Genomic DNA, 13,111 nt, shown 5'->3' with positions numbered 1-13,111 from the left:
CAGCTGAAGAGGATGCAAACTGGGTGGCTAAATTCCTGAAACCCATTCCTGGGCAGATTCCGTGCTCAGTGTTTTGCAGACACTATGGGCTGCCTTTATGGGAATTCACCCAAATAAGAGGAAACGGTCACCAGCTTTGGTTCTTTTTCTTTGGTTCTCCACGTCTTTTCTTTGCGCATGTTCTGCGCTTTGCCCCTTTGGTCTCTGTCCTTATGACACTTTATGGAGAACATGACACTGCTAAAACACAGAGGTGTAGGGGAGGCAGTCTCTGCCTTATCCACCTTTTGTCCCTGTTTGAAGGCAGAGCTGATCGCATGTGCTGCCTGAAGGGTTACCGTTGACTGTTTATGACTATGGTAAGATCCATTGGGAATCACAAAGATCAGTAAAATTAAACATGAATGATATTGAGATGGATTTGGACTGATGGTTCTTTAAAATGTGGTACTACTTAAAGCTTTAAAATGACTATCAGCATTACAAAGTGTGAATGCTTTTTGTTGGTTTTGCATATTTTTCAATAAGCTTTATTTTCATTACTGGAGAACATTTTTACATAAGCATTTGAATATATTTTTCTTTATTCGGCAAGCTTTCAGCCTAAGTTTCCATTTGTGTTACCATTCTCCTTTTTAGTTTCCTCAGTTTTCCTATGTTTTTCAAACGTGATTGAAATCTGTATTATTTCATCTCTGTGGGCAAGGGTCTGATCCCTCAGACTTTCTGCTAACCAGCTCCAGTTGACTTTGGTGGGAACTCTCTCTAGAGAAGACTTGCAGAAACCAGCCGTATAATTGAATCCATCTACTCTCTCATGAAAAACTCCTGTCAAATGCTCAGTCATTATGAAAACTTCTCAAAACAAATTGAGTAAAAGAAGAAACAGCTGAAAGAGACCACCCAAAGTACTAGAACCAAAATAAGCATTATCCCTCTCCTTTTCCTTTATTCCAGAACTTGTGTCCATACTCCCACATCTAGGAAGAGGAAGAAAGACCACAGTTGTTAATAATTACCAGAGATCTTCTGTAATAAGAATAAAATAAAAAAATTGTCAGAAAGAGATGTTTGTGAAAAACTTCTCTAGCAGCCATCACCATGCAAAGAGAGGCAAAGGGCTCTCCTCTCTGTGGTGTTGATCTACGGTAATTTGCTCTTAATCTTTTTTAACAAAGCAGTCGCATTGCAGTAGAACTTGTTGTTGTCAGTGTTAGATTGTTCCCACATGTTCTGTCTAACATCTGCCTGGTGTGTGAAGCCAAAGCTGCTCCTTTTTCTGTAGGCATTCAGAGCCATTTACTTCATAAGCCAATGTCAGGATGAATGACAGGAAATTAAAGTTGAATTACTTAGCTTTGGAAAAGTGTACAGAACAATACATTACTGAAGAATGCCCAGCTGAAGAAACTAAACGAAAGTATCTGCAGGTGTTCTAATCTGTCCTCCGTGTACTTGGCCACGACTTCCCGTTTGTAGAGAAGGCGAAGATGCCAGCATCGAGCAGCAAACACCGCAGCTTGGTCCAGTGTCTATTGTGCAGGTTTTTGATGCAGATAACAGGACTTAGATAACCTAGCGACTGCATGGCTTTGATTACAATGGGAGTTTGTCAGAGAAGCCTTTAAAACAGCTGAGAGGAAGTTTTGGCAAGAATACTGTCACACAAACACGGTTTTTAAATAATCGTAGGTTGTCAGTGATTTATCTCTATGGGCTCTGTTCAACAGCAAGCGTGAATGCTCGGTGGCTCTTTCCCAGGGAACTGAGGGAAAACGTGGTTGGCTTTCCAGGCACAAAACTGAAACAGTGAGAGGGTACTGAAAGATTATAAACCACTGGTTCCCAGTGGTTTTGACAAGCAGTTAAGCTACCCTTACCATTTATTGTGGTTATGCACTACCAGCAACCTTCGGGCTCTGTTGACAATAGCTCTGTGGAAGAGGTTCAGACCACCTTCCGTCAATTTGAGGAGCGCAGTCAAACCAAAGCTCCTAAGGACTTGGTATTATGGGAATGGCAGGGACAAATAGGGGTCAATGCAGGCTACCAGTTATTTAGTAAATATCATTCCAGGTCTCGATAGCATCCAGTACATCAGAACAAGAGTGCAGCTGTGAAGAGCTGGGAATGTTCCCTCATTCGAGTAGGAAAAGAGAAGGTATCAGTCTCTGTCTCTTTTTTTCCCTCTAGGAGTCAAGGTCAGCAGTCTTTAATCCTTTTGTACTGCTGAAGGCTAGTCCTTGGTCATACCCAGCTTACAAGTGGCACCATGAGGAATATTGAAAAACTGTAGAATCTGAAACAATTTGATTTTTTTCAGGAAAACTCCTTTCTAATGCCTGCGTAGCTGCTGATTGCTTAACTCATCGCACGAGAAAATGTACAGTCCTAATGGGGTAAGGAGGGAGGGGGAGAGCAGATGAGAAAATGTTGAACCAAGTTTTAGCTGAATAGTTTGCAGCGAAGTCGTGTGTGCTATTAAATAGGATTACTGCCACTGAGCACAGTGGTCAGGGAGGTGATGTTTGGAGGAATGCCTCTTTAGAGCTGACCCTTTCTTTTTCACCTCAAGCCTCTCCTAGCTCGGCTGTTGCTGCAGTGTGTTTTATGGTGGGAACGTATTCTGTGTCTGCTGCTGCTAAGACCAGTGTTTTTGACAGCGTCAGTACGGTCTCACTGAGAGGTCTTGGCTCTCCCCCAGCCGAATACGTGCCCGTACAAGTGGAACCGCACAGCTCCTTGCTGTTCTCCTGACTGTCTCTGCACAGAACCTACTCTTTGCCTCTAGGGAAACGGGGCAGGGACTGGTCTGTGGACATAATAAATGCCACTTGGAACAGAGTGCGAAGGAAGTTTAACTTAACTTTTGCCAGACCGTAGCTTGATTTATGTGCGACGCTTAATTTCACTGTTGCCAAACCTTTTTACTTTCCAATTCTTTCTAATATTGTCATGGGAAAAACGGCCCTCACCACAAACCTAGAAGTATCTTCTTCCTGTATGACGAAGAGGGTCAGTCCCTGTGGATTTCTGAGCCTTCTTTTGTCTAAACGCCAACGTACGATGCTCTCGGGTAGGGCTGTATCTAATTGCTGCTTTTGATTCTTTTTATGTTTCTGAAAGTCTGATATAAGTATTCTCCATTAACTGAATATAGATAGTTAATTACTAGTAGTAGGTAACAGTAACTATGAGTGAATAATTATCTGTACTGATGATGTCCTTCTCCTTTTAATATATGCAATTTCCAGAATACCCAGAATGTCAGTTGTGTGTGCGTGTATTTGTAGTTCATCTTGTTCTGAAGCTGTGTGGACTACTTTTCTCTCAAAATTAAAATACAGCATGATGGTATTCTGTGAAAGACAACTTGTGGAATATACTGGAGCATTAGTTTATATGGATCTAGCTACATTTATGTAGTTTTTGCATTAATTCATTCCTGTTTTCAAAGAGAAAAAAGTTACCTGGTGAAGTTCTAGTGCAAATAACCTCGTTTATATATTTTATGAAATGGGAGAAAGAAATTCTGAGTTGTATGTAGTTTGACAGAAGTCTGAAAGTTGCTAATAAGTCGTAGAAATGTTGTGTACTTGGGCATGCCTTGCTGAGTGTAGGATGCGTCTGTTGGATGCCAGAAGATCCTTTTGACAGCTCTATGAGGAATGCCAAGGAGATGGGCAGGCAGTGATTCACCTGGAAATAGTCATCATCGTTTACCCCTCCAAACCTTCTCAAATAACTCAGTTGAACAACAGATGCCAGAAATTATTGGAAAGCCAATAACATAAATAGTTTAGATGTTTCTAAGAAGCCCTAATTTCTAGATAAGTTTCTACCTCCTGTAGGATACTGTGCAAGGTGTTGTGTGAATGTTCATCTGTGATGAATAATGTGCATATTAAAAGACAGCAAATACTCCATTCAAACTTCAGGAACTTATTTCACATTGGTGAAATAGACATTGCAACAGAATATGTATATAGAAGTAACCTTAAGCTGTGATTTCTAGGTTTTTTGTTATTATAAGGGGGTTTTTTTTAGTTGCAATACTGTTGTATCAATTCCTTTAAACAAATTTATCAGTAAGTTTAAAACTGTTTATATTTCATCATTTTCTTTTCTTTCTAGACCATTTATTGCTGAAAAACTCTGGGGAATGGACAACATACATACATATTCACATTTTTTGATACAATGCAAATAACGTCAAGTGTAGAAATGCTTGTGGATCTCTTGTGATCACACTCTATGAAAAAATGAGTGTTGTTTGCGGATTCCCCAGTTTCACATAATTCTTTCTATGGCTTTGAACTGAAGTATTTTTCATGAAAATGTATTTTATACAAAGAAAAACGTAAGATACTCTTTGTATTTTTTTACATAGTTTCAGCACAGACGTATGAGGACTACTCTCTTCTTTCTTCCCATGCTGCATCCTCAGAAAGAGGCACAAGCACTCGGGAGAAGAGCCACGGGTGAGCTAGATACAAAAGGGTTCCTGGGCAACCTCCAGCTTCCCTGGTCCGAGCTCCCACGCAGACAGCCCGAGAGTGCCCAGTCAGTACCATGGCTCCCTTTTTCCTCCACCCACATGAGCAGCACTTTATGAAAAAGTGCAGTTACAGAATCGTAAAATCATTTTAGAGATGATACCACTGTGCTGCTACTACAGGAAGTTCTGTTTTCGAAGTGTCTTTTTTTTAAGAGTCTTCTGAGAGAGATGATCTTAGTGTAATTTGTGTATTCGTCTCTTAGTAGCATCAGTAAGAAGAGTCTGGGGGTTTGTGCTCTTCTGCTGGTTAATGCAAAAGTACCGGCGCATCCATAAAATTGGCAAAAATAAAGGTAAGCTTGTGTTTTTGTCTGGCCAGTGATTAAGCACGTACTTTTATTTAAATAGTGGGCTTTCCTGATTTTTAATTATTTTTTGAGGGCAATCAGTCACCCGGTGATAGGCAAAGCTCTTAAATAGGGACTAATATTCCCATACTGTTTAGGGGAAAAGCAATTGGAGCAAACTTAGATCACAGTTTCAGAGTGAAGTGAATATTCGTGTACGTTTGGCTGCTCCATTCACTGCTGTGTTCCTTCGCCATAGTTGGTGACTTATTTATAAAGCATCACCTGCTGTACTTTGGGGTAAAAGAGACAGCTAATTTGGTTGATAAACAGTTGGTATTGTTGGAGACCTGGAAAGCAACGTGAGAAAATAGACCACTTCACATATAATCATCCCTAGAATGGCAAATAGAGTACAGAATGCAAACAATGAAGCAGAGCCTTTGAGGGGAAAAAAAGAAAAAAATCTGCTCTCCAGGCTGGAGAGGGTTTGCTATGCTTCCCACTGCAGCCCTGGCCATGCTGAAAGGGGCTGCTTTTCCCATTGGAAAGCATTTCAGTCTGAGTTTTTCTCTCAGAGCTTTCACCTCTATTTCTAGATGAGATTAATTACTTGCATAATCTCAAGAATACTGGTTTGGGTTTTGGCTTTGTTGGTTTTTTGTTAAGAACAGCATATCATTATGGACTCTTGGATTTCCAAATCTGTGACAGGAAAAATTCCATGTGAATTGCCATTTGCCATTTTTCAGTATAATTTGGCAACGTTAACATTTTATGAGTTAATACCTTGTAACAGCATTGGAAAAATAAGAAAAATAATGACTGGAAGTAAATAATCTTAGACCTTCTCTCTATTTGTCAGTTCTCATGCGACACTGTTGATTTCTTAGTATATCTATATATATACACACACTGTTTTTCAGTGTGATACTGCTATAAACTATACATGGTGATTAAACACACTTTTTACTTTTTCCCAGCAATACTGGTCTTTTCAACCTGTTCAAAAATTGCGTTTTCTGTGATGTCTCATGTTCCATGGAGTAGGTTGAACTGTTTCAAGGAGACAAATAAACTTGAATGGCATCCGTCTGAGGCAGCTCACTATGTGCACAGCAAAGAGTGCTATCAGCTTCCCCTGCGTGCTAAAAAAATGAACAGATTAACTCCAGGAGGATCTAGAATGTCCAGGCCCGTTCGCTTCTGTCGATCAGGGCTTGTAATGAGCAGTGCTCTGTGTGCATCCATTCTCATTTATTAAAAGGCTTTTTTCTTGAATATCTACCTACACTCTTCTATTTGCTCATTTAATTAGGTAGACTCTGACTGATGTGAATCAGAGTAGAAGCTATTTCAATGTTCAAAGATTAGCGACGTGGCAATATCTATTAACAATTGCAAAAATGAACGCAGGACTAATTAGTATTTCTTTTTCTGAAATGTATAAACACAGTGGCAATGGTACATTATACAAAAATATATTTTTATTTGTTTTGTTGTCAGTGGCACGTGGTATAGAAGGTGCTTCTATAATATACTTCCACTGACTTTTGCAAGGGCTTAGTCAAGCCCAAACAAATTTTAACTTTCTCTTAAAAAAGCTCTTTATCAATGCTGATAGTTTGAGAATGTAGCTGACAGGTAGTGTGTACTTTACCCTACATAATTCTCTCCCTCATTTTTTTGGTTATAGTTTGAGATAATGAACAGCTTTCCTCTTCTCTTTATTGAAAACAGGGGCATCTTTCATGTGGTAAGATTTAGCAAGATACGGTGTGACATGGGGGATCGCTGGCAGACAATCCCACTCTGGGGTTATCCGTCGTCATGATAGTTTCTGGAAATGACTGAAACAGGCATACAGGAAGAGTTATAAAAATTCAGTGAATTCTGATGTTGGAAGTGATAAATTTAAGAACAGGAATCACAGTTAGATTTGGTTTCTTGGAGCTTTGAAGATGGAGAGATTGGACTCTGTGGCTGTTCACCTTCAGAGAGAAAGTCAGCTCATTTAGTTTGCTCTTGCATTTTGAGGGAAGATCTTGGTTTTTCTTCCACTTCTAGGTTTGGTGCAATGTTCTATTGTACATTTTTTTTCCATGTAGTTTATGACGCTACCTTTTTTGTAGAGGCAACTTTGATTTCAGGTCATTCTTATGTTTTCTTGAAAGCCAGCTCTCCTTGTTTGTGAGCATATTTAGATATGTTCATTAAGATGAGAATCAGATTAAGGTACGTGCCATTACGTCAGTTTATAGGGCTTCAAATCTTGAAGTTAGACTATGCTTGTGATTTAAAAAAAAAATAAAAATATTATGCCACACAAAACTAGATGAGATTTCTTTCATACGTAACTGTTTAAGAAGGTTGCAGAGTTCGAATTATTGGTTATTGTGTTCTTTGAGACAAAATGGTCTAATATGTGTCACGAAGGGATTTTAAGAAAGCTTTTAAAATTAGTTTGCACCTGTAAACAAACAGACAGATATAGTTACAGATGTCAAGAAGGTTTGCTCTGTTCTCACCAGCCTGTATTTTTTGCGCAGCACATGCTTGTGATCTCTGTGCACCAAAATTCTTGGGTGCTGTGCTGCAAGTGCAAACTGACGGCCGTCTGTCCTGCACAGCCGGGTGTGGAGAGACCTGGCTTACTCTGAGGAGTGAAAGCTAATAAATCAGAAGTGTTACATTGTCTACTGGGAGTAAATTTGTCACTTTTTTTGTTTACATGAGACTGTGCAGAAGGAGTGATATTTAACAGTTCTTTTATCTTTGCTCAGTATTTTCTTTGGAAGCTTTTTTTCCAAGTGTGGAAAAAAAAAAAGATAATTAAACTGGTGGTACAGATGAAAAGAACTGGGATATATGTCAGAAAAAAGGCAATGGCAGTTGAAACTGATACGTGATGTGTTCTGAATGATAACATTTAGCTAAGAGACTCTAAGACAAAATATATAGTACCATTAAGTCAGTGTCAATGTTTTATATGAAGTAGCATTAGCAGGTTATTTTCAGGTCCACCTTCCTGCATGCTTTTGCTCTTAGCATTATGTACAAACCATATGGTTTAAAGCATTGCATATTTACATTTAGTTGAACTTGATGTTTCCTGGTAGGATAAAAAAAACCCAAATAAACAAAACCCAGCTTCTTGCTATAAAGCCAGTCTCTGCTAGTGTATGACTAGAAATTGGAAGGCTGTTCTGAACTGAAGTCTACAGCGATGTAACAGCGTTCCAACTTTTTAAAGTAATTTGCTATTCTTAAGAAAATATAAACAACTGGCTTATATGCTTAGCAAGCAGTGAGAAATCAATTCAAATATTACAAATCATAAACCGTCCTTTTCACAGATGGCCATTTTGCGTTGTTCAGAGGCAGTGCTGTGATCTACTGCTTTGCCTGTTTGAGGTGGGAGCAAGGAGCTACATATCTGAGATTCAAATAAAACTCTATATGTATAAAAGTGAATTATTTTAATATAAGTACAGGCATGAAACCCATGTTTTTGTTTTCAGATTTAACAAATCAAGTAGAGACAATTGGACTGAAGCTGCAGAAAGTAACAGCTGAGACGGACCACTACAAAAAGCTGTTAATGTAAGATTTCCATTTGCTTGATTGTTTTGCCACTCCGCATAGAGCTGTAACAGACCACTTTTTTTCAGAGCACGCTGCTTGTCGTGATTTGAGAAGGTTATGACCAACAGAGAAAATATTTTATCGTCATATTAAACAGTCTGTATTTCTAACCGGCTGACTGAGCATGTCTCTGTGTGGAAGCAGGGCTTTCTTCCCCCAGCTGTGTTTAATGCTAGAGCAAAGAGGGGGGCTAAGTCAGCTCAGTGATGCTTCATTTAACACACAAGCGTAGGATACATTTTGTGAAATCCACATAACTGCTGGACTAAAAATGTTTGTGGAAAGTAGTATTTCACATTGTAGGTTTGGAGTGGAGGGAAAGGTGCAATAAAACTAATCAGAAACTTTAGTATTTATTCAGTGATTATGATTTCTTTTTTTATTCACCCCCTGCAATGTAAATTTGCTGTGACTTTTCCCACGCACCAGTATGCTTTTGCGGTTTGTAATTTTTCTGTGTTGTGCCTATGGTTTCAAGTAAGAGTATGCAAAACCTAAATTAATAGAGAAAAAAAATAGAATGTCATCATATACTTGTCAGAGCTAACTGAAGCACTATGACTGAAAAGAGAGCACTCGCATGGAGTAAAAAATTCGGCTTGCTCCGTCTCCAGCCCACCCGCAGGGAGCAGCGCCTGCCCCTGCAGACTAAGGGGTCCTCTATCAAAACTGGAGGAGATAAGAAAAAAGATGCACCTCTTCTTAAAGGTTGTTGTGCTGCTGCACACTGTTGCCCTGGGTTACTATTTAAATGGCCAAGCAAGGGCCCTGCAGCGGAGCTGCCACGTTCCCCGCGCCCCAAGGCTGCCCTCCATTGACTTTTGTGGGAGCTGTGTCGGGCACCCAAAATCCAGGGTCCCATCCAGACGCAGCGGTGCTCACTGGGACTTGTGTTGTGACCTCTAAAATCTGGGAGCTGGATGCTTTCCTGTATTTAAAATCCTCATTGCTTGCATATAGCATAGAAAATCATTCCGGAACAGCAGCACTTCATAATTCACTTTATAACACTTTATAATTCACTACTGAAAATAAAAATTACTGTTTCAAATATTAAGCTCAAAAGCAATGAACTAGTACTGAAAATCTCGAGACCAGCTATCATTGGTCTTTTTCTGTGTTTCCTGAAATTTAACCAAGGATTCATTCTTCTATGATGTGTACTTTCTGGTTTCGGTTCCTATATTCAGAGGGTCTGATCATAACAAGGTTGTAAATATTTGGAATGCTTAGCAACAAAGTGTTTTAATGACAATACAAGTATTGAGTATGAAAAAAAGATTTTATGAACATAGTTAAATAAACGTTAAATGGTTTCCAAATGTAATATTAAAATTTCAATGTAATATGGGTAAAATTTAATAAAATAACATATTCTATATCTGTTTAAATGTAAATATGAAGCTTAACCATGGTTATTAATTGATGAAATGATGACATAATGACAAGAAACCTACAAAGTTTCCAACCGTCTTACCTACTAAATTGTTTTGTTCATTTTTATTCATATCTTACTTGAAAGTTTCATCAGTGTTGCAAGATCTCACTTTTTTGTTTGCAGCATTAAACTTGTTGTGATCCTGGGTTAGTCTGAGATTACATTGGAAGTGTAACTTCCAATTATTTAAATATGTTAGCTGGAACGGAAAGACAACGGTTTTGTTTGTTGTCCGCCTTTTAACTGAAATAGAAAAAGAAAGTTAGGTAATACATCAATAAATGACGTTTGGGTTACTGCATGAGTAAAGGCTATCATTTCTTTGGACAATACACTTTTTTTTAATGTTTTCTTAGGGTGAAATCAGCGGAACTTGATGTCTGTCAGAATGAACTGAAAAAAATGAAATACGAAAACGGAATTTCTGAATCAAGGTAAATGCTGAAGTTATGTTTCCTAACACAAATTTCTGAGCAGTGAGAGCAAAAATTTTGTGATTTTAATGCAGTTTTTATACAATTTTTTTTTTCTATTTTTGTGTTCAAGTCACTAGATTTAACTTCATAAAGGATACACAGGTTTTTGTCTAATATTTTATCTTCCAGGTACAAATGATTTCCGTCTATTTAGTTTCTGCCTGTAAATAAGAATATAGTAACTACAATGCTGATACTTTTTTATTTCATCTGTAGACTTATGAAAGAGCTCAAGGAAAAGGAGGAATCTCTTCTAATTTGCCAACAAGTATGCAAACATTTACAGGAAGAAGTGGCTGAGAAAGAAAGGAAAGAAGAAGATCTAAAAAGAAGAACCAGTCGATCAGAAAGTGAGCTGGAAGCACTTAAAGCTCTTCTTAGACAAACAGAGGAAGAGGTGGTGATGTTGAAACAAGAAAGGTAATCGGAGCTGAGTCACCACGGGTAACCTCCTGTGACTGTACGTTCAGCCCAGATTGTCTTTTTGGAAATCTATTAAAAATAAAACATTCCTCCTCTGCCAGATCCTCAACCCCTCTCGCTGTTACCTAAAGGACAGATAGATTCTGTAAAGCACCAGAGGTGGCTTCTGCCAGTTGGGAGGTGAGGCTGCAGAATGAGGAGTGTGGCTATGGGCACTGGGCAGACTGGGAGAGACCTGCTGGTCCCAACTCCGTGTTCTGGAGTTGCTGCCTTGCCTGTGTGCTCAGGACAGTCCTGCCCTGCCGCTGCCCTCTCTCATCTCCTGCTTTTAGGGCAAAACTCTAAAAGCCTTGGCAGCCCTGAGCTCATATCCTGAAATATTGGAATTAATTAGATTTTTTTAAATTATTACAATATAGACAAAACTTGAATGACAAAGCAAAGAAAATCCTATTAAAAAAAAAAAAAAAAAGAAAGCAGGGGGGAAAGCCCTGTTTTGCAGTCCAGGGCTTCAGCTCAAGCTTAATCTAAACACTCATTTACTGCAGTTGTTATAGCTGCTATTTGTATTGTGAGGTTTGTAGAGCAAAAGCCCTGGAGAGTTTAAATTCTTGTAACTTATGTTATTAGCAACTTTCAAACCGTAATAATGCTGTAAATATTACAATATGCCAGGTTATTGGATACAGTCTAGTATTTGGTGAAGTGTATGGTCAACTTCCTGCCAGTCTAGTCTTATTTTGAGGGTTCTCAGATATCAGTGAAGCTGCCGTTTTCCCTGTAATTACTTTTCAGATGTGGAAAATAAAACACTGAGCTTCTGAGGATTGTCTTTCCTGGAATGGTATCTAGTTTGAGTGCCTTTGTTTCAGACTTGTGTACTTATCACCCTAAATCCATACTTCTTAAAATTGCTTGGAGTGTAATCTACATACCCTGTATTATTCCTAACAATCACAGGTTTGTTTTATTATTTAAGTGTCCTGCTAATAAATTTTCAGTTCCTGATAAATTAGCTTGTCATTTACTAGCAAAATAGAAAGTGCTGTCCCCTACCTAAGACATGGCAGTACGTTATTTTTTTGATTTGTGTACAGTGGAAAATGTATTCATAGAAGTGGCTTTTGGAGAAGATAAGCATTTTCTGAGAGTGATGTACACCAAGAGGCATTAAGCTATTTTCATATTAAAGGATTTGAATATTCCCTGTACTTTAGTACCTGCATGAAAAGATACTACGTGTTAATTTAATAATATTTCCCTTCTACTTAAACCCCGGATACATGAGTTGTTCCAGTCGGTACCTTGCTAATAATCTAAGTTACAAGAATTTAAACTCTCCGGTTCTTTTGCTGTACAAGCTTCATATAACAAACAGTAACTCTAACAATAGAAAGCACTTGGTTGTTTTCAAAACCTATTACAATTTTTTTAATTAATGACAGTAATATTCTGAGCTCATTAAATACAACAATTTCTGTTTTGAATATTATAACAGTTTTTCAGTGTTCTTAAAAACTTCACTTAGGAAATATTAAAAATATTTGAGGTTTAAATATGTATGTGTGGAAGAAAGATCAACTACAGTATTTTCTTTAAAACATAAAATTCATAAAGCATGTGATGGCATTATGCAAATGCTAAGTAGTGATTACTGCTGTGCCTCTGGGCTCCAGGCAGGATTCCTGGGCTTATTGCACAGAATACTAAACAAAGAGGAAAAGACGAGCCTTTGCCACAAAGGACTTAATTGCAAGAAAATGGCATACCACCAATCTGGGCAGAGCACATATTTACATACGAGTTTTTGTGGTTTCTAGGGAGTTAATGCTGATTTCTCATCAGAACAGAACAGAGCAGCTGCAGGAAACATTAAGACAGAAGATGCGGAATGAAGATAACTGGAGGGAGAAGGTAATACTGGATGTGCAGTTGGCACCCTTTCGATTTCTTCTTTATTTTTTTTTTTCAGTTGTAGTCAGCTGTCAGGAGTGAGCACAGTAAGCCAGATACCTGTCTCCTCAAGTGCAAACATGTCAATAGTGTTCTTTGTACAAGAGGTTTTAATGGGTGATCTCTCTACATAGGTTGGAACTGAATGCAAAAGGTGTTTAGCATGAGTGTTTACAGACTTGGCAGACGTTCAGGTCTGATCCAGACTTCCCAGGTTTCAGGGTATTTGCAAAGCGCCTGTGTTAGGAGTGCAGTCCCTTGGAAGCCTGGGTATGAGGAGCAAGACTGAGCCTGTTCCTCAGAACCTCTGTTCTTCCAAGCTCCATGCTTT

General features: G+C 38.6%; 1 protein-coding gene across 2 annotated transcripts in view; it reads left to right on the top strand.

The window, feature by feature from the left end:
* The window catches only part of LEKR1 (leucine, glutamate and lysine rich 1), a 64,738-nt gene that overhangs the window by 40,024 nt on the left and 11,603 nt on the right, over positions 1 to 13,111 (top strand). For both annotated transcript variants that reach the window (XM_049801756.1, XM_049801755.1), the window contains 4 exons: positions 8,367 to 8,448; positions 10,285 to 10,362; positions 10,621 to 10,824; positions 12,648 to 12,741. In XM_049801756.1, the coding sequence (XP_049657713.1) occupies positions 8,367 to 8,448; positions 10,285 to 10,362; positions 10,621 to 10,824; positions 12,648 to 12,741 (458 nt within the window). The remainder of the gene's footprint in view (positions 1 to 8,366; positions 8,449 to 10,284; positions 10,363 to 10,620; positions 10,825 to 12,647; positions 12,742 to 13,111) is intronic.

Source organism: Accipiter gentilis, chromosome 6 (genome assembly GCF_929443795.1).
Source record: "Accipiter gentilis chromosome 6, bAccGen1.1, whole genome shotgun sequence".
Taxonomy (NCBI): Eukaryota; Metazoa; Chordata; class Aves; order Accipitriformes; family Accipitridae; genus Astur; species Astur gentilis.
The sequence above is the reverse complement of the archived record's forward strand: the minus strand, read 5'-3'. Positions and strand labels throughout refer to the sequence as shown.